Below are 22028 nucleotides of genomic sequence, written 5' to 3' on the forward strand. Positions count from 1 at the left end.
GTGGGTTGACTCTGACTGTTCTCACCATACGTTACTTCTGTCTATCCGATATTTTTCTTGGTCTGCCACTTCGAGCCTTAACTTGAACTGAGCCTGTGGTCTTCCATTTCCTCAATATGTTCCTAACTGTGGAAACAGACAGCTGAAATCTCTGAGACAGCTTTCTGTATCCTTCCCCTAAACCATGATGGTGAACAATCTTTGTCTTTAGGTCATTTGAGAGTTGTTTTGAGACGCCCATGTTTCTACTCTTCACAGAAATCTCATAATTGGATTCACTTTGGAATCAATAAAATGACAACATTTATGCACCGGCCTAATTTTATTTAAACAATTATTGCACACTTTCTGTAAATCCAATAAACTTAATTTTACTTCTCAAATATCACGGTGTGTCTCTTATATGATATATTTAACTGACATTTTTTATCGTAACAACCAACGATTTATACAGGAAAATCATGATGATTAACAAGGTTGTCCAAACTCTCGCATCCCACTGTATGTCACCTGAGCAGGGATGGTCGTAGTCAGCCAGCTTCGCTACGCTGGAACTACGCGTATTTTTACGCAAATACGCTTCGCAATCTACGGCTATGTAATTGGAAACTTCACTACGTTTGCATTCCGTAGACTACGCGTTAAAATACGCAAGCTTCGCGTAGTGCGTAGCATAGTTGATGCGACCGCTTATGCCCTTATGCAGAAAAATTTACGCAATAATCTGCTACCTATGTTCATATATAAACTAATATAAGCGTACATTCCACCTTCCAATGCGGAATTCTATGCGTATAAAAGGGCAATAATATTTCTGCGCATGCGCAATGATCCATATAGATGCAGTTACCGCACGCGTAGTTGATTTCGCAATACATACGTCAACTACGCGTAGCGGGCGAAGCTTCGCATAGCGGGACTACGACTACGCGGAAATGCATACGTGTAGTTCTTAAACTACGCCTACGAACTACGATGCGTAGTTGCATACTACGACGCGTAGATTTGCGCTGGCGTAGTTTACGAGCAACCCTGCTCCTGGGGTACACTTTAAAGGTGGTGCTGAACAGATTATTTGGTGTCTTTGTATAGTAAGAGAGCATTCAAATATACTAAGACTTGACTTTCCTAAACATGCCTTCAATGTTTTACAAAAACAGACATTGGCCAAAACTTTTCTGTTCACGGCAATCAAGCAGGTAATGAACCAAATAAGTGACCTTGAACAAAGCGGCTCAGAAGCGAGATGTACAATCTACACACCACATCTTACTGGTTGAAATAATACATTCCAACAGGATTACCATAAAGCAAAAATCTTATCCTGCTGTGTCTCCTCCAAACCTCTCCAGGAATTAATGCAAAACAACAGCCAAGAAGAAAAGACACAATCCACCGTGAAACCAGTAAATATAAAAACAGAAATGTAGTTCTGCTTAAATGCTACTCCAGCCTCCGCCTGATGTGGACTGCACAGAAAATGAATTCGCTTAATGCTCTTGTGTGTGTTGGGAGCGCCGCGTGCATGCGATGGGATTTATTAAGATATTCGGCACACCGGGGGAGCCCGCAGCTCGCAAAGCCTTGAGAAAATTATTGAGGAGTTATTTTCGTCTGAAAACAGTGTGTTCTTGAAATATTATTAGCTGTCAATCGCGGCACAAGCCGCTGGAAATGAAGCTCTCGTCTCGTCGCCCGGCTGTCAGGGACCCGAAATCTCAGGACGGTCACACAATGAGGAGGAGATGACAACAGAGAAAAATACAACTCTCTCCAGGCTTTCTCTTCCCTTTCGTGTTTTTTTCCTCCGAGCATCGGCAGAGCCTCAGTGCAGCTCCTCGACTGTATTACTAGGCTTCACCAGCTTGCACAAGGAAACAAAAGGGAAACCCAGAGACCCTGATAGCGTAGATTGTTATAAAATTAGTCAGTCAAAAAACCATTTGCAACATGCTCACAAACATGAGTTACCACTAAGCAACCACTGCTAATCCAGGAGTGGAGCTAAGACCTGTCCTCACTCAGGTTAACCACTTGAGGACAACAGTTCTAAACCCCTCTAAAGACGAGGGTATTTCTTGTAAAATAGGCCACTGCAGCTTAAGGCCAAGCTGCAGGACCGCACAACACAGCACACTAGTAACCCCCCCCCCCCTTTCTCCCCACCAACAGAGCTTTCTGATCGCCCCCCAGTTATTTATTTTTTAACAAATCTTTATTGCAATTTTATTGCAAGATTGCGCACAGGCTGTGCACGCATCTCCTGCCTGGTGGGCGGAGCAGAGCTCCGCCTTCAGTCTCCAATCGCCGCTCGGAAGATTGTTACACGGCGAAACCGCCGTGTATTTACATGTAGTACAGCGATCTGCTGTTTCTTTGTTTTGAACAGCATTTCCTGAACAACAGTTGCAAAATCTAACTGACATAATAGTGTGCAAGTGATTAGGGAGGCCGGCTGGTATCTTGCTATTTTGGCAGTTAAACTGCTGTTCAGGAAATGCTGTTGAAAACAAAGAAAGCCCTGAGAATCCCCCTTAAAAAGATGGACTGGCCCAAAACCTGTCATCTGTCACATTTTTTAACTGCCTACTTTTTTCACGAAAGAACCCCTTTAAAGAAAACCTGTACTGAAAATAAAAGTCAAAATAAGCATACACAAGTCATACTTAACTTCCATGTAGTCTACTCCTCAGTGTCTTTCTCCTGTCCCGCGTCCTGCTTGTTCACTGTGATCAAGGGAATTTTCCGTCCTCCATTTTGAAAATGGCTATTACCCCATAACAGCTTTCTAGTCAGCACAGTTAAACTGTAACATCGCCCACTTGAGCCATAGGGAAACATGGACATTACCTGGTACATCAGTTTTCCTCTCAGCTATAACTGACAGCAACTGATATTTTACTGACAGCAACTGATATATTTCAGATCTGACAAAATATTGTCAGAACTGGATGGGGTTATTGTCAGAAGAAAATGGTGAGCTTCTGAGAGGAGCTGATGGCAAGGTAACTCTGTAATGTTCATTTGAAGTTACCTCATGTGTTTATTTTAAATATTTTTACTCAGTACAGGTTCTCTTTAAGTAACTCTGCTGCCAGCTTCATACTTTCTGGGGGCGGTCTCCGAGTCACATAACTGACTCTTCCAAAGTGAATTTCTCAAGAATGGCTGTGTCAAATATGAAAATTGCACAACTGATGGCACAGTCCCCATTCACCCCCTACTAGGAGCATACACAAAAGGTTAAATGGAAAACGTAAAACAGCTCCCAACTCTCACTCTTTTGGAGGGACAGTCCCTCTTTGGGAGCCCTGTCCATCTTTACTCCTCATTTGTCCCTCTTTCAGGACTGATGTACAGATCTAAGCAAATATTTGTATTTATCTACTTAAAATGTATTTAATCGACTACTACCATCCTTTAAATTGACACATTTCTTATTTTAAAATGTTAACATTAAAGCGGAATATAACCCAGGATTTCTTCTTTGCTCTAAAAAATTATTTGCAGCATATAATATACTAACACAATGTTTTTTTTTTTAGTAAAACAGCATTCAAAGGGTTACATCACATGGCTGACTCTTTCTTCTGCAGGGAGAACCTGCATCTGAACTGCTCATAATCTCATCTTGTGTACACATTCTTTACTTGATACATTTATGTAAACATTCTCTGGCTGTGCAGAAACTTATGCTAATGAGTCCTGGGGTGAAACACAGGTCAGAAATCACTGCTGGCAGCATCCACAACAGAATTACAACAATTATGAATACAATGCACCAGCAGCTTTCAAAGTAAATTAACTGAACTTTGGGAACTTATAATTTCTAAATGAATATTAATACTTGTGAACAAACGCAAATATGATAATTGTATGGGTTATACAAAGTAGGAAAAGACATTTTTGTTGAAAATGTTGTCAGAGTTTTAAACCGCTTTAAGGAACTCTAATGAGTATATAAAGGACTGGTGTGGTTTGAATGATAAAATAACATCTTTTGCATATGGATTCTTTGTGGTATGTGTGTCTAGGAGTGTGGCAGGGGTGTGTCTTAAAGAGGAACTGCAGTGAAAATAATGTAATAAAAAAAGTGCTTAATTTTTACAATAATTACGTATAAATGGTTTAGTCTGTGTTTGCCCATTGTAAAATATTTCCTCTCCCTGATTTACATTTCGACATGTATCACATCGTGACATTTTTACTGCTGGCAGGTGATGTCAGTGGAAGTAGCTGCTGCTTGCTTTTTTGCAGTTAGAAACAGCTGTAAACAGCTATTTCCCACAATGCAACGAGGTTCACAGACCGGAAACTGCCAGGACCATGGTCCTCACAGTTTCCTGTGGGAGGGGTTTCACCACAATACATACAGCGCCCCCTGATGATCCGTTTGAGAAAAGGAAAATTGTGATGAAATTCAATTCTTGGTTACAGTTTCTCTTTAAGGTGTTCCTCTTTCTTCAGAGCAGTTCACTTCGGCGGAAGCAGCAATGCTATGCTGCGTGCCCCGTGTAACGGTAATTTAGGGGTTCAGAGGTAGCCAGACCCCGATTTCCCCTCCCTCCGAGTTGCGACAACTCAGAGGGGAAATAGTACTTAACCCCGCCGAGGAGTTTAGCAGCAGCAGGGAGAGCTGCCCGGTGCCGTAATAACATGCACCGCTCTTTCTTATCTCAGAGAGTTGGGAGGTATGCGTAAAGTTTAAATGGAAAATGTAAAGAGGTAAGACAAAAGTTTAAGCGCGGCAGAAAACGGCACCAAACTGTTGATGTTTCACTTACTGGGAGAGTTGAGCAGCCGGGAGTGTTTGCAGTGATACAGCACCTCCTGCTCGCAGTATTCCGCGTTGTTGGTCATGGCTTCCAGCTGCTCGGCGCTGGCGCTGTAGTTAAACCCTGCGGAGTACGGCTTCCCGCCGATCTGCCCACGCACCGGCGTTACATCTGTGATGTTGTGCTGGAGAACAGTCCACACTTTCTCTTCTGTAGAAACATAAATAGAAAAGATGTCAGTTAATTCTAATTTCATTCAAAAGTAAAATAGTTACCTGAAGCCTGGGGGTAAACAAAAAAATGTTAGATACTTACCTCAGTAGAAAGGCAGCCTCTGGATGGTCCATTTGCTTCCCCGGTCTAACCCCGTTTCTCAGCCAGGACCCTCTGAACAATATTCAATATTAAAGTGTACCAGTGCCGGTGAAATGAAAAGATTTTATACTCACCCGGGGCTTCCTCCAGCCCCATGAGCACTGACGCGTCTCTCGCCGTCCTCCCAAGTACCTCCGTTCAGCCGCAATCACTCCTGGTAATCTGGCTCTTCTGTGCATGGGTGGAGAAGACTGGTGCTACTGAGCCAGATTACCAGGAGTGATTGCGGCTGAACGGAGGCACTCGGGAAGATGGAGAAGGACACATTGGTGCTTAAGAGGCTGGAGGAAGCCCCGGGTGAGTATACAATATTTTCATCTCACTGTCACAAGTACACTTTAATGTCAATTACTCGCAGCCATGCTTCCCTCTGTGTATGGAAAGGGGGGTGTAAGGTTTTCTGCGTGGGGGTTTAAGATTAGCGTGGTTAAGTTTTCTGTGTGGGGGCGTGGTTAAGGTTAGTCATGGTGGGTTAAGGTTAGCCGTGGGGGGTGGTTAAGGTTAGCCATGGGGGGGTTGGTTAAGGTTAGATGTGGGAGGGATGGATAAGGTTAAAGAGCCTATAACAAAAAAAAAGTTCCCCTGGGGGGTACTCACCTCGGGAGGGGGAAGCCTCAGGGTCGGCAATGAGGCTTCCCACTCCACTGTAGGGTCAGGCAGTCCAGCACTGACTCCCCTGAAGTGTCCCGCAATCCTCGCTCCACAAGCCTGACAAGGCTGATATATTTACCTTTCCTGCTCCAGTGGGGGCGCTGTTGCGGCTCTCCGCACAGAGATAGGCGCAAATAGCCGATCTCTGTCGGGTCCGCTCTACTACGCAGGCGCAGGAGACTTGCACCTGCGCAGTAGAGCGGCCCGACAGTGATCGGTTATTTCCGCCTATCTCCGAGCGGAGAGCCGATACTGCGCCTGCCCTGGAGCCGGGAAGGTAAATATTTACATCCTGCTGTTCGGGGAGCTTTATCGCCGTCGCCGTGGGACCGAGGAGGACGGGGGAAGCCTCAATAGGATCCGGAGGCTTCCCCCACCCGAGGTGAGTACTCCCCAGGGGAGGGCTTTTTTGTTACAGGTTTTCTTTAAGTGTGGTGGGGGGAAGGGGGGGGGGGGTAAAGGTGTGGGTGTAGTAAAATATCTGTATTTTTTACTGACATTTTACTATCTTTTATTATACTGCAACAGTAGAATATCGACCAATTATATTCTAATATCGACTTCTTTAGGTGCCCATATTGTCAGGCGCCCTTTTTTGATGTGTGTGATCTGACAACTCAATGGCTGCATGTTGTTAAATCGGCATTAGAGTGAGGGATCGGATATGTAAATACAGAATTTCAGCCTCATTTACTGTCTGTTGAAAAGATAATGAGACAACACACAGCAATCAATACCAAACTGCGCTCATTAAATTGACTTGTAAGAAGCAGTTGACACCCATAGACAGTACATTCCAGGAGTGTCGGCATAACAGTTCACATTGACATGTTATATTACACCTTGGCTGTTACTGTAAGAAATCAAATCATGGCAATATACACTACCTACACAGCATGCTGAGGATGTCGTCAAAAAGCTTCACTTCAAAAAAATGCACTTCCAATACTGTTAAAAAAGACATCAAACTAAAGGTGGCCACACACCATACAATAAAATGACAAGACAAGACAAATAACATTTATATCACACTTTTCTCCTGGCGGACTCAAAGCACCAGAGCTGCAGCCACTAGGGAACGCTCTATAGGCAGTAGCAGTATTAGGGAGGGAGACTTGCCCAAGGTCTCCTGCTGAATAGGTGCTGGCTTAACCATTACACCATCCAGCCACCATTTGAATTTATCAAATTAATCGAATTTATCAAATTTATCGAATTATGGAATTTAATGGCAATTCGATAAAAATGATCAGTTGATCCGAAACATGTAAAGATTTTTTTTCTTACTGATCAATTTTTAAGAAGATTGAATGGTGTAGTGTACATTGTCAATGTATTAATATATAGACCCAAGCAATTTTTTTTTTTTAAATAATTGGGGATAAATTGAACACACATGTGTGGTACATTAATCAGATTTTTTTTTAAAGTTACAATCAATCAGAAAAATTGATTGCAATTGTTGACTTGAAAAGAAACTTTAAAAAAAAATTGTATGGTGTGTGGCCAATGTAAGGTATACACATGCAATAATCTATAATCACAGAGTTATATACCCCCAATGCATCTTTAATACATATCTAATCTCAGAGGTATACACATTCAATATAGTTCCAACCACAGAGGAATATACTTCTAATACACCTCCAATCATAGAGGTATACACATCCAATACAGCTATTCTTCCCTAAGTAATTTGCTGAACAGACCAACAACAGTTGGTGCTTGTTTTCCACGGCTGCACTAACTGAGTCAGTGATGGGAAATCATGACACTTTCAGTCTTTTTATTCTAGTTAGAAAGGGAAAGAATATGATTTTACAAGCAGAAAATGGTGAATTCGTTAAAGAACAACACTGCCAAACTAGCCCCTGAAAATGACAGATGGGATGCCACCTCCACACGCTGCTATTATGCCTCTTGGAAAGGATTACAAAATGCCAGAGACATCAAGGCACAGCACACCCCACAGGGCACCATGAAAGGGTGCGGAATTCTCACACAGCTGCAGCTGGATATGGAACCAGTGACCCCCAACAGCATCAAAGGACTCCGGTTACCATAAAGGAAAACGTGAAATAATAATTCTCTTGCCTTGGTGAGCTGACTCGTCAACCGGCTTGCTTGATGTACAAGAGACAGGAGGAATGAAGATGTTGTCTCTTATCTGCAGGAAAGCAAAAAGGACTTATCTATTACTATCTCAAGTATGGCTCGGCAATGGGGTACCGGGTTCAATTCATAGCCAGCAGATGCCACAGACGTGCTTGCGCCTTTCCATAGGACTCCTCTTCTCCTCCCGCAGCTCAGAAATACTGTGACATCAAAGCCAAACTAAATATTCAAAATGATTGGCAATATGGTAATCAGTGGTGCTCTGATACCCCCAATCACGAATTCGAGTGATCACAAATTCGACTCCGCCCACTTACAAATTGACTCGCGATCACGAATAGAAAGGGATATCCGACTTAAGTGCGGTTTTGAGAGAAAAAAAAAAAGAGCACCAGAACACCGCTCACTCGAACAGGGACAGTGCTGGAACCAGGAAGGCAAATCCAAGGAAACTGTAGCAAAAGGAAGGGATCCGCACATGTCCTAAAATGATCCTTTATTATGGACGTATCCAAAACACCAATCACGCATCAGTAGCTAACATGTTTCAGACCTACTGGTCCTTAATCATAGCTAAAGTGCGGTTTTGAGTCGAATAACTGCATGTAATCACAAATCATGAGTGGTATTCGTGATTAAAAACCTGCCGACTTTAATGGTTAATAGCAAAGCCCCCTTACATGCCAGAAACACCACATTTGCCAGATATGTTAAGAAGAACAGTGGGAACAAGAGGAAACATTTTTCAAAAAAGACCTTATAGTTTTTGAGAAAATCGATTTTAAAGTTTCAAAGGAAAAAGTATACATTTAAATGTGGTAAATACAGTAACTGTCATTTACCGCATTTAAATGTATACTTTTTTTTCTCCTCTTGTTTCCACTGTTCTTCTTAACATATCTGGCAAATGTGGTGTTTCTGGCATGTAAGGGGGCTTTGCTATTAACCGCTAAAGTTGGCATGTTTTTAATCACGAATACCGACTAGTGATCATGATCATGAGTAACTCCTGATCACGAGTCCGGTAACGAGTGCAATAACGAGTGTATTCGTGATCAAAAGCCAATCACTAATGTCGATTACGACCCAGTAATCGCAAACAAAGGCTCGTGATCACGAGTTACTCCTGATCCCGACCTCGTGATGAGCACCACTGATGGTATTATAAAAAGGAAAGACAATTCTTCTCATGCTTTGCAAAATTAAAAACAAAACAAAAAAACAGCTGAAACAGATCAGCAGATTGTTAAAAGCAAGAGATCAGAGGCGTATCTACAGGGGTGCAGGTATGACATGTGCCATAAGCTCCTCATACTAGGGGCTATACCATCTGTGAGAAAACGCGGAAAAGCCGCCGCGTGTGCTCAGAAACAAGGTGGCTGATTCCACATCTAACGCGGCGGTTTGCACGCGTAGGCCTACATTTGCTATTATGGAGGAACGCGGAGAAAGCGCCGCATGCCCTGATAGCGGTGCGGCTGGTTCCGCGTCCAGTGCGGCGGGTGGTACACAACACATGGCTGGTGTGGCTGGGACTGATAGTCCACACAGGTTCAGAAGGACGCGCGTGCGCCCTGGGAGGCAGAACTTTTATGACAGCCAGAAGGGAGTCAGCTGACCAAGCCGGTCAGCTGACGATTCAATCAGTTCCCATTGGTCCAGCACTTAGGGGAGGCGCTGGTGAGCGCTGTGCTATTTATAATGGGTGCTGGTCATTCACTGGTTGTCTGCCATTGCAAACACTTACGTGGAAGCACTCAGACCATAGTCAGATCCTTACAGTGTGTTTGAACCAGGGTTACCTGGGAATTCACACTGAGCCAGACTTCCTTGTACTGTTATTATTATTTGTTAGACCAGTTCCAGGGTGTTGAGATCAAGGCCCTCACACCCAAGACTAGGGAACTGTATTGTCTTTGTGTTGTATTCCTGACTAGTTCCAGGGTGTTGATGATCACGGAACTCACACCCAAGACTAGGGAATTGTATTATCATTTATGTTATACTCCAGACTAGTTCCACCCTCCAGACTAGTTCCTCCAGACTTATACTCCAGACTAGTTCCAGGGTGATGAGATCACGGAACTCACACCCAAGACTATGGAATTGTATTATCATTTATGTTATACTCCAGACTAGTTCCAGGGTGTTGATGATCACGGAACTCACACCCAAGACTAGGGAATTGTATTATCATTTATGTTATACTCCAGACTAGTTCCAGGGTGTTGATTATCACGGAACTCACACCCAAGACTAGGGAATTGTATTATCATTTATGTTGTGCATCAGACTAGTTCCAGGGTGTAGAGACCACGGACCTCACACCAAGACTAGGCATTGTTTGATATCTGTTACTACCTTGGGAACTATCTCTCTCCCTTAAGAGATAGTCTCCTGACCTGCTAGTGACATCCACCCTTTAGGTGTCTCTCCTGTGCAGGTTCCTCCTACCTTCAGCCTGACTCCACCCCTTGGAGATTCTTAGGCTGTTGGAAGGTTCCTGTGTCAGCATAAGCAGTATTCCAGGCTGCTTCTTATCACCTGCTCAGCAGGTGCATTACTCAAAGTATTACTGTTACACCAAACACTCATATACCTATAGGTGTCCAGAGGTTAGTAATATATCTGATTGTTGGTGATACTGCAGATCACCAATAATTGGGTATATATCTGCATTCTTGGTGATACTGCAGATCACCAATAATCAGATTCTCTCTGCGTGCTGACACCAATCGTTACACCATCCTTGACATTCTCCATCTAGATTCTAGTTTTTTATCTGGAGGCATCCTTCTGCCTGGTCAGATTATTCGGGGGGACAAGCTGCCCAACTGTTATTTGGTAGATATGTACAGGCTGACCTATAGCCATACTTCATTCTTACTGCTTCACCTCAACTTGGACACAACCAATTTCAACTGAGACTACACCTTACATTTTTGGGATGGTGGCCCTTCTCTCTCCTACTCTACCAGAGAGCAGATTTCAGTCTTAGCCATAGGCGCTGTTTTCCCTAGATACGTCTCTTCAGGAGATGCTCAGAGATGTCACTTTAGGAGCAATGGCAGTTCAGACATTCAGCTCCTTGGACCACAGGGAGCACATGACCTCAGCAAGAACTGTCAACAGGAAATGTCTGTCTATAGTATTTACAGTCAGGTCAAGTTGAGTGGGTGCTCGTTGCAGCAGGTGTCTCATAGATGTCCATGCAATTAGCCGCCAATGGGCACCCAGTACATGAATTGGGCACACAAATGCACCAGTAGTAGTGGAACGCCTACATAACAAGGTAAAATAAAGGTAGCCAATCTAAAAAGGGGATTAGTAGAATGTGAAGACCGGCACCATCTAGATCACATGTGTTGAACTCCAGGCCTGGAGGGCCAGATCCATGCCAGTGTTTAGGATGGACTGAGACAGAGAGGAATGTGTTCTACCTGATGGACCACGCCTTTCCTGATTCAAACCCATCAATTAATCTGAGCTGTGTCAAAAATGTGTGAGGATCTCGGCCCTCAGGACCGGTTTGACATCCCTGATCTAGATGTATCAATGCTCTTTTATTGTTATATAGACTCCAAAGACATCCTATGCAACATTTCGGAGGACGGACCCAACTTTTTCAAGCTTTGTCAGTGTCTAAAATCACAACAATACATTCACTGCGCTTTATATAGCAACAAGACATGAAATCTGACCAATCACATTTAGTCATCGTCTCTGGCGACCAATCCCCTCCCGCTCCTTGCAGCGGACTTGATGGGGAACTACAAACTTAACATGCAAATGTGGGCAGCCCAGAATGCTCATCCGATGCAGGTGCATCGATGGATCCGATGCATGATCCTCGTGTCATCACTGCCGCTTGCGGTGTGGCTTTCCGCTCTTGTCCTGCATCGGGTGGGCGTTCCGGGCTGCCCACATTTGCATGTGAGGTTTGTAGTTCCCCATCAAGTTTCTGAGTACGTGTAAAGACTAAATGTGATTGGTCAATTTCCATGTCTTGTTGCTATATAAAGCACAGTAAATGTATTGTGATTTAAGACACTGACACAAGCTTGAAAAAGCAGGTCCATCCTCCGAAACGTTGCATAGGATGTCTTTGGAGTCTGTATGTAACAATAAAAGAGCATTGATACAACTAGATGGTGTCAGTCTTTACTTTCTACAAGTCTACTTTTGGAGTCAGGAGTGCTGCCGGACTTCCAGACCTTGGCACATCAACTTGCTTTCTACATAGGAATGCTGTCCACTTGCACATTTTAAGAAAGTGGATTAGTGTAAGAATAGGGGTAAGTCTGTAGTATAATACCTTTAATGGATATTACTAATATTAGCTATTATTACCTTCCACCGGCTCCCAAGGAAACTAGCAGCTGTTCAATATGCACTTATTTAGTGGCTGGTATGGTGGTTTAGAATGTGACAAAGTGACTGATGTAGTAGGTGGTACAGTGGCATACGCTCCAAAAGTGTACCGTGATAGACTGAGCACCGGAGAATGCCGCTAAAATAACCGATATTCCGCTACCTAATTTAGAATGTGAAATATCGATCATTGTTATCTATATTTTACCAACACTTAATCTAACCCTGTTCTCAAAAGAGCCCTTCCTTTATCAATGCCTAACCCTTATCAATCCCCTTCAACTGATGCCTAACCCTAACAACCCCCTGGTTCAAGCCCCACTGATATCCATGCAAGTTTGCAAATTGCAGGTATTATGGCTCTTTTCACTGATTTTGATGCAATTTCACATGCGATTCTGATTCCAATTTTGGTGCGATTAAAAAAAGTCCTGTGTTTTTCATCTTGTGTTGATAGCATAGTGAAAATCGCTAATCGGAATTGCAAATCTGAATCGGAGCTGTGAGCTGAGCTCGGTCTATGCCGCGCAGGAGGATATATCAGACCCTGGTGGGGCGATTTAAAGTGCTGCACGCACACCTAGCACTTTGCTAGCCACGCGTACAGCTTAATCGCCGCCGCTCTGCGGCGATCTCCCACACGCAGCGGCAGAAGAGGGCCTGCGTCACCAGAGCCCTGCGCTGCCCGGACCAATGACTTTCGGGCAGCGCTAAGGGCTGGATCGGAGGCGTCTGACGTCAGGACGTCGGCTGACGTCCATGACGTCATTCCGATCATCGCCATGGAAAAGCCAAACAGGGGAACACGTTATATACGCTTTCCCCTGTTTACTATTGATGCCGGGGAAAATCGCACTAGAAGGACACATGCGCCCTCTAGTGTTGTTTCATGTAGCTACCACTCTGGTAGCTTTACATGAAACAAAAAAAAAGAAAAAAAAGAAAATGTATTTCTGCCTATTTGGCAAACTTTATTAAATGCCAGGAGGGTTAATATGGGTTGGAAGCTCAGTCCTAAGGCAGCCACACACCATACAATTTTTCTTTTTTTATTTTGATTCGATTCGAGCATTCCGATCCAATTTTCTGATTGATCGGAAGTTTTGATCAGAACCTTCTAGGTACCACAATTTCAGGATCGCAAACTCTGAAAAAGTTTGTTGGTCAGAAAAATTGAATAAAGTTTGGTTTGTACTGAATAGTTACATACAATTGTTTCCTGATGAATACAATTTTACAATCCATCACACATCATACAATTCTTGATAAAATTGGTCTGAATTTTCCAACATGTCCAATCTGAAAAAACAAAACAAAACAGGAAATGCGATCGGATTTCTCGATTAAAACAAATAAAAGCTTTTGTTTTTTGGGACAACCAATGGTATTTATTAAATTGGTGTAAAATTGGTTCTTTTAATTGTAATCATATGTGGCCACCTTTAGGCAATGGACTAGAAGTATTTGTTAGGAGCTGGCTGGGGGGTGTCGGTTAGGATTAGGCAATGGCTGGGGAGTCGGTTAGGGATTGGCTGGGGGGAAGGGGAAGAGGGGGCAGTTAGGGTTAGGCATCAGCTGGTGGGGGGGAGACATTGGTAGAGGGTAGAGATGTCGCGAACGGTTCCAGGCGAACGGTTCCAGGCGAACTTTGGGGGTTCGCGTTCGCCTGCACCAGGCGAACTTTCGCGGAAGTTCGATTCGCCCCATAAAGCTCTATTGAGCAAAACTTTGACCCTCTACATCACAGTCAGCAGGAACATTATTGCCAAACACACTGCTGGAGGCCCGCCCCTCCCTCAAGCAAGGTCCTTATACCATTTGACTCACTTGTCTGCCTACACTAATTATTTAAGGGACAGCTGCTTCCCTCCTCCCCTTCTACCCTTCTACCTAGGAGGGTCTCATCTGACAGGGAATTCCAGTATTTCAAAAGCCAGCTAACATACCATGGCTGGGGATTGAACCCAGGTATCAGTGTATGGTAGGTAACTAACATATCAATTATACCACCAAAAATTCTAGCTGAAGCTAGCTGCAGCTAGCCCAGCATGTACAATTTATGCTCAGTCCAAAAGAAAAATAACATTTATTTCATGCTTTTCTCCTGGCAGACTCAAAGCACCAGAGCTGGGGATTGAACCCAGGTATCAGTGTATGGTAGGTAACTAACATATCCATTATACCACTAACACTTCTAGCTGAAGCTAGCCTAGCATGTACAATTTATGCTCAGTCCAATAGAAAAATAACATTTATATCACACTTTTCTCCTGGCGGACTCAAAGCACCAGAGCTGCAGCCACTAGGGCACACTCTATAGGCAGTAGCAGTGTTAGGAAGACTTGCCTAAGGTCTCCTACTGAATAGGTGCTGGCTTACTCAACAGACAGAGCCGAGATTTGAACCCTGGTCTCCTGTGTCAGAGGCAGAGTCCTTAACCATTACACCTTCCAGCCACTGCTTAAGGATATGTAGCCAAGCAGGAGGGAGGAGGGTGTAGGGTGGAGGGTGGAGGGAGGAGGGTGGAGGGAGGAGGGTGGAGGGAGGAGGAAGGAGGAGAGAGGGCCAGGTATTAGAACACTTGAAACATGTTTTCTAACATTATTCCAGCCAGTAGAAATTTTTGAAAATTTTGAAGTTCGCATCCCCATTGAAGTCTATTTCGGTTTGCGAACTTTTTCGCGAACCAAACTTTCGCGACATCTCTAGTAGAGGGAGGGCTCATGTGAGAGTACGTTTAGGCATAAGCAGGAATTGTATTGGAATTTCATTCTTAATTATCAGTACTAAGGAGGGGCGGGAGGAGAACTGCAAACAAATCTTAAGGCAAAATGTTGCCTTAATTCTGCAATATCAACACTAATTTTTATCCGACACTTTTTATTTTACTTTTGCTTATAACATGAACTTGTGTTTTCCTTCCCTGGAGACAGGCGAGTTTTACAGCGTTGGTAATAAACTCACAGCATCTTTCTCCTAATGGCTTCATCATAGTGAGCTTAGTTTGTCAGCTGCATCGCTAATTGGACAAGCCTTGGATGCGCGGATTGCGTTTCTGTGTACGCGTGAAGAAGTGTCAGCCTCTGTACCTGTCAAAATATCCTCCATGAAATGAACGACTCTACGGTTGTGACTTCACGCAAGCTGTTCCTCTTAGCTCGCAATTAAGCACATCCATCGCAGCCGTGTCTCGCTTACGAAAGGATCGCACCGCCGAGTGGCGGAATCAGACCGCGAGCCCCCTGAACAAAACACGTCTACAGCTCGTTAGTTTCCGCAGGGTCATTAAAGCAAACCTAAAGGGAGAATAAACTCCCAAGATAATGAATTGTATCTGGGAAAGTAATCCTGTGTAGAAGTTTCCTGGAGACCCTTATTCTTTATTTTAATGATTGGAAATCTAGATTTTGAAGTTTAAACAGCAGGCGGCGTGCATGAAAAAAGGGCACCGTGAAAAAAGGGCCCGGCTGGATAACAAAATCGGATAATGATAAACATCGTTGCCAAACTTGGCTAACGATAAATACCGTTGTAAAAACAGACGGGAAATAATAATGAAAATATATTAACGCTAAAAATCATTACATGATTCAACAATACAGCTTAACTCAACCCTACTCTCACACAGAACCCTCCCCTGGTGGTGAGTAAAACTAACCACTCCCTTGGTGGTGCCTAACCCTAACCCCCAACTCCTTCCCGGTGATGCCTAACCCTAACCCCCCCCAGTGGTGCCTAACCCTAATCACCCCCTGGTGGCACCTAACCCCCCCTCCCTGTGTTGCCTAAAACTAACCGCTGCCCAGGTGGTGCCTAATTCTTACTACTCTCCCTGGTGGTGGTGCCCTCTGTTTGTTTGTGGTCAACTGTAACAACACACACAGGAAAGGTTGTGTCTGTTCTTAAAGTGTAGTTAAAAAGAACCCAAGGTGGATTCTAAGAACGCTAATTGCACACAGAGGCTGGGTCTGCATATCCTGCCCAGTCTCTGTTGCTATACCAAACCCCCCACAGCCCCCCTGTGCTCTGCTTGATCCCCATAAATCATACGCCGAGCTGTCGACACGCAGCATGTCACAGCCGGCTGTTTACCTCTGGATCTGTCACTCTGTGCGCTTCCCCGCCTCCTCCATAGCTCCGGTCCCTGCCCACATCCCTTCCCTCCAATCAGCAGGGAGGGAAGGGACGTTAGCGGGGACCGGCGCTATGGAGGAGGCGGGGGAGTGGCGAGAGTGACAGATCCAGAGGTAAACAGCTGGCTGCGACACGCTGCGTGTCGACAGCTCAGCATATGATTTATTGGGGTGGGGTAGAGCGCAGGGGGGGGGGGGGGGGCTGTGGGGAGATCGGTATAACATTAGCAACAGAGGCTGGGCAGTATGCAACCCTGCCTCTATGTGAAATTAGCGTTCTTAGAACCCTCCTCGGGTTCTCTTTAAAGAGACTCTGAAGTCTCTCAAAATTCAGGTTTTTCTTGTAAAATCCTCTTTAACCACTTCACCCCAAAGGCGTTTTTACCCTAACGGACAAGAGCGATTTTCACCTTTCAGTGCTCATCCCTTTCATTTGCTAATAGCTTAATCATTACTAATCACAACAAAATGATCTATATCTTGTTTTTTTTTCACCACCAATTGGGCTTTTTGGGGTTGATATTTTTTTTTCAGTAATTACTTTATTTTCTATGCATTTAAAAGGGAAAAACAAGGAAAAAATGAAAAAATACACTATTTCTCCAACAAAAGTCTGAGTTCTACAGCCAACTAAAAAATTAAGCGTATGTTGTGTAGATGTAAAATGCAGTCATCAACTTCTGAGTCATTTTTTATAAGCTCTCTCATGATCCTTAATGACGAATGCCAGCTGCCATGTCATCTGCTTTCTGGATTTAGTAAGTATGAGTAAGACTGGATTTATACTTTGTGTGCCCCTCGTCCAACTTCGGTGTGCAGCACCCCCCTCTCCTATTCCCTGTGGAGACCCCTCTTCTATGTCTAACATTCATGTACAACAGCCCCCTGTATTTACAGTATATACTAATCCTTTGAGCTACAGCTCCCTATTTCTACCTGTTGCTCCTTATTCACAACCTCTGTGTTACGTTTGCAGCAATCCCTCTTCAATGTTCAGCCGCCTCTCAGGCAGCTGCTGCCCAAAGTCCGGGCCTTTGTGGCCTTTCTAGAAATCTGGCCTTAGTCTTCGAACAGAAGTTGAACCCTACCTCCTCGTTCGCTGCTCTGACCTTAGCCAAAGTAGTTAAAATCTCAAGGAACTCCTGGAAATGTAGACACCTGAAGCAAGCTGGCAGCTTCTGTCTCTGCTTATCCTCTCTAGAATAGAAAGACATGGAAATATGGCACGTTAGGGATAAATATGAACTAGGACACTTACCAGTCATATTGCAGAACACAAGTACGGCTCCAAGAGCCCCACTGCCATCCGGGTCAATGTAGTAGAGGTCTGATGGGTAACCCTTGTGCTTGTAGGCTTCACAAGACTGTTCATGTGTGGCTGTAGGTAGAAAGAAAGTGCATACATAAGCCAAGCGAGTCTTCCAGAAAGTAAGAGCTGTTTGTATTCATCTACCATGCAAGGTATTCTTTCAGTTATTTAACTTGCATCTGTCAGGTAGACCACTTTTTTCCCTGCATGACGTGTCACATGACTGCAGAATGCCAGTAACTATTTGTTCAGCAACATGTACATGAAACCCCCCTACCTCCAATTTCTCCAACCCATAGGGGAGGAGTGTAATGCTACCTAGTGTGATAATCTCCTGGGAGAAAACTCAAGAGAAAAAGTATATTGCATATGGGCTAATGTGTCTGAAGTAAACAAAGTGTTTTGGGGGCTGGTAACGACCGTCTCGGCTGACAGCCATGCCTGTGTACAGAAGCCCCAGGGCCAGACCAGTGACCAGGCAAGCAATCCGCCAAATGGATCAACTAGGCCAAACAGCGGCCAACTTAGGTAGAGGTGTTAGTAGGCATGTGGAAGTGGGGAAAGCTATGGTTAATTTGTGTAACTATTAGAGGTATGTGTCTACTCTTGAAGATAAGTAACACCACTGGGGAGGGGAACCAGAAAAGCTTTGTTATGGGCCCCTGTCATTTATAACTTAACCTCTGATGATTTCTTGAATTTTTCCCCAGATAGAGGAACCACACTTAAAAATCAGTCAAAAGCAGAGGAGTAACGACTGGGGAAGGAGGCAGGTAACTAATGGAGCAGGGGTGGATGGAATTCCTAGATGTAGAGGTCTTCATAGGGTAGATGGAAGAGGGTACGTCCATACAGGGCCATCAACGTTTCCCTAGGAGGCTCCATGACTTTTTTTTATACCCCTTTGTCTAATAGTCATTAATTACTGCGATACAATTAATAAAGCAAGAGGCCGAAGAGGGATGGTTACTGCAAACACAAACAGCGAGATGGAAAACGTCTAGACTGGGGATGTCTTCGAATCACGGTCATGGAAGTCAACCTTGCAGAATCAACATTGAACAAAGTGCTAAACATTGTTAAGGACCTTGCTGGCTTTGCTTTATGGGTTTCGACGGCACATCAATAAAGGAATGACTAATTCATTATTCACTGGGGTGATGATGAGCTGCCTTCAGCCAAGCAACATCATTTTTTCCAAATAAACATTTTACCCTGATGATGACAACGCCTTCATTGTTCCAAAAATAAACCAGCTCGCTGCTTAGCATATGTTATGATGAGATACGAGCGCGGCATACTATCTTTCTTCGCAACAAGCCTAGGAGCGCTCCGAGTCGCAATTAACGGCTGGAAGGTTTTGTGTCCCGAAGCTGCAGAAACTTCATCACCTCTGAACTTTCCAAGTTCTTCTCGTTTGGTCTTGTTAAACCCTCAGAAATAATTGCATTGCACTGAACCCCCCCTCCCCCACCCGCCGCCACTGTTTGTTTACAGCTGCGTACCGCCTTAAGGATCGCAGCGTGGGAGGGTGTCGTGAATAATTACTCTTCTATATTTAATTCCTGTGAAAGTCACAGTTCATTTGTAGCATTTATGAAAAGTTATTAATTTCAATGCGCATTTGATGAAGAAGAACAAGATTGAGCCAAAGCAGCCTGAAGAGACTATAATTGGTTCTTGATGAAAATTATAGCCTCGGACGTGTTTTTACGAACGTGTTATCCAATATGGAGAGTAACTTCTGATAGCTGTTAGAGAACAGCTGCACTGCTGACTCCAACAAATCACATTCTGGTTGTTATTTTACGGGAGCCCGAGAGAAACGGAAGCCGTGAAAACAGGGATGGTCGTAGTCAGCCAACTTTGCTACGCTGGAACTATGCGTAGATTTATGCAATTACGCTTCGCCAAACTACGGCTTCAAAGTCAAATATTCGCTCGTATGCATTTCGTAGACTACGGGTTAAAATACGCAATTACGTGTAGTGTGAAGCGTAGTGTATGTGGATGTTTATGGCCGTATGCAGAAAATTTTACGCATTAATTCCTCTTTAAAGGAGTTATCATGCACAAAAAATGAGTTTCACTTACCTGGGGCTTCTACCAGCCCCATGCAGCTATCCTGTGCCCTCGTAGTCACTCACTGCTGCTCTGGTCCCCCTCCGTCAGCTAGTTTAGTTTTTGCCGACCTCGGGGTCGGCGGGTCGCATTGCATACATGTTTACGCATTCCCGCTAGTGCAGGGAGATAAAAATTTACGCGTTGACCCACTAACGTGTTAAACCGCATGTGTTAATGCGTAAAAATGTACATGTTGAACCACTAACGCGTAAAACATATGTGTTAATGTTCCTGCACTAGCGGGAATGCGTAAAAATGGACGCAATGCGAACTAAACTAGCTGACGGAGGGGGACCCGAGCAGCAGTGAGGGACTGCGACGGCACAGGATGGCTGCATGGGGCTGGTAAGTGAAACTTTTTTTTTTGCCTGAGAACTCCTTTAAATGCTTATACCGGGACCTCTTCTATGCGTACATTCCCCTTTCCAATGCGTAAATTTGTAAGCATACAATTGCATGCAGAAAATTAGCTGAGAATAACGCATTCGTAGTTCACTACGCAATACACATGTTAACTACGCATAGTGTGCATAAGCTACGCATAGCGGTACTTCGCTACACGTAAATACGTAAGCGTACTTTTGAAACTTCACCTACAAACTACAATGCGTAGATGCGAACTACGAAGCGTAAATTCGCACTGGCGTAGTTTCTGCTCATCCCTGGGTAAAAAGCAGGGATGCGCAGAATCATCACAGAATGTGCTGGGATTCAGGCTGTGTAAGTAAGCAGATGTCAACTCACCCAGGCCACCAACTCCCTTCCAATGCACTCCACACCACATTCCATCTTTTGACACTTCTGCCTTCATAGTGGAAGTTTAGGTTTAGAAGGCAGAAGTGTCGGAAGATGAAGAGTGGCATGGCGCACGCTGGAATAGAGGCAACAACCTAGGTGAGTTAACCCGTTTACTGTCACATATAAGTAGCATGGTAGGTGCTGCATCTGGCTCATAAATGGCTGCAGAAGAAGACTCTCTGCAAATTTAAAGGCACAGTATGTGCAATTGCATCTGCAGTACCAGCAATAGCAAACCCCGAAACCAACAATGGCCTCAATTCACTAAGCAATTTAGACTAGTCTACAGATGGTTTTTAGTCTACTGATGGTTTGGTGTAATGTTTTAGACCTGTTTTTAGACCAGGTCTAACCTTCAGTAATTACACAATTCACAAAGACAAACAAGGAGTAACCACACCCACTTTTTCTGACAGAGATTAGCTCAGCTGATTTCTGCAGGTAAAGTAATTCTGTGAGGTATTTTAGATGTGAGGATGGAACATTTTGAATTAATTATGCAGGAGCTCATCAGAGGAGAAGCATGTCAGTCATAGCTACTTGTTTGTGAATTGCATCTTTTGATCATTTTCCCTGCTTTACCCACCTAATTACCAAATGGTTTAGACGAGGTCTAAAAACAGGCATAAAACATTTGGTAATAGTGAATTCCCCTTTGATGCAACTGACCAGACCATCAGTAGACTAAAAACCATCAGTAGACTAGTCTAAACTTCTTAGTGAATTGAGGCCAATATCTCTTCATCTCACTAGAGACATTGGTTCACATAAAAATGTTTCCGTGTTAACAGGGGCAACATATGTAAGCAGAGGTGTGCCCCCAGGAAAGGGGAGCAGTTCAGGCAGCGCCCCAAGCACACTTATTGCCTGAAAGCACCATCCGCATCTGCACAATGGAGGCGGGAGGGGGGATGAGCCTCCCCCATGTGTAGCCACCAACCAAAAGAGCCATCAACAAATGCCCCCCAAAGGGTAGAATCCTACTTATGTCAGGCATTATAAACACGTGTGCCATGTTACTGGGAATACATTACTAGGAAGGGGGAGCAGTACAGGCAGCGCCCCAAACACTGTCATTGCCTGGAACTGCCAACTGCAACTGCATCCTGGGGGCAGGCAGCACAGACAAGTGTGCCCACTGCCCAAGTGTGCCCACCCCCTAGTGTGCTCACCACCCGGGACAGCCACCCACATCTGTCCCCCAAAGCAAAGAAATTCTACCTCTGGAGCAATTTTTCCAATAGGACTCAAAGCGCTATTTCTAGTCGTGCAGAGGCAATTACATAAATCTGGCGAGAGGCTTATTCTTGGGCACATACAGGAACAGGAAATGACATGCAGGCAGACCTGATAGATCACATATAAAAGCGCACAACT

General features: G+C 44.2%; 1 protein-coding gene across 3 annotated transcripts in view; it reads right to left on the reverse strand.

The window, feature by feature from the left end:
• Positions 1-22028, reverse strand: part of LOC137525202 (contactin-associated protein-like 5) — a 419206-nt gene that overhangs the window by 143359 nt on the left and 253819 nt on the right. For all 3 annotated transcript variants that reach the window (XM_068246129.1, XM_068246130.1, XM_068246132.1), the window contains 2 exons: positions 17679-17798; positions 4785-4985 (listed from right to left, as the gene is read on the reverse strand). In XM_068246129.1, the coding sequence (XP_068102230.1) occupies positions 4785-4985; positions 17679-17798 (321 nt within the window). The remainder of the gene's footprint in view (positions 1-4784; positions 4986-17678; positions 17799-22028) is intronic.

The sequence above is a fragment of the Hyperolius riggenbachi genome, chromosome 7, assembly GCF_040937935.1.
Source record: "Hyperolius riggenbachi isolate aHypRig1 chromosome 7, aHypRig1.pri, whole genome shotgun sequence".
NCBI classification, from domain to species: Eukaryota; Metazoa; Chordata; class Amphibia; order Anura; family Hyperoliidae; genus Hyperolius; species Hyperolius riggenbachi.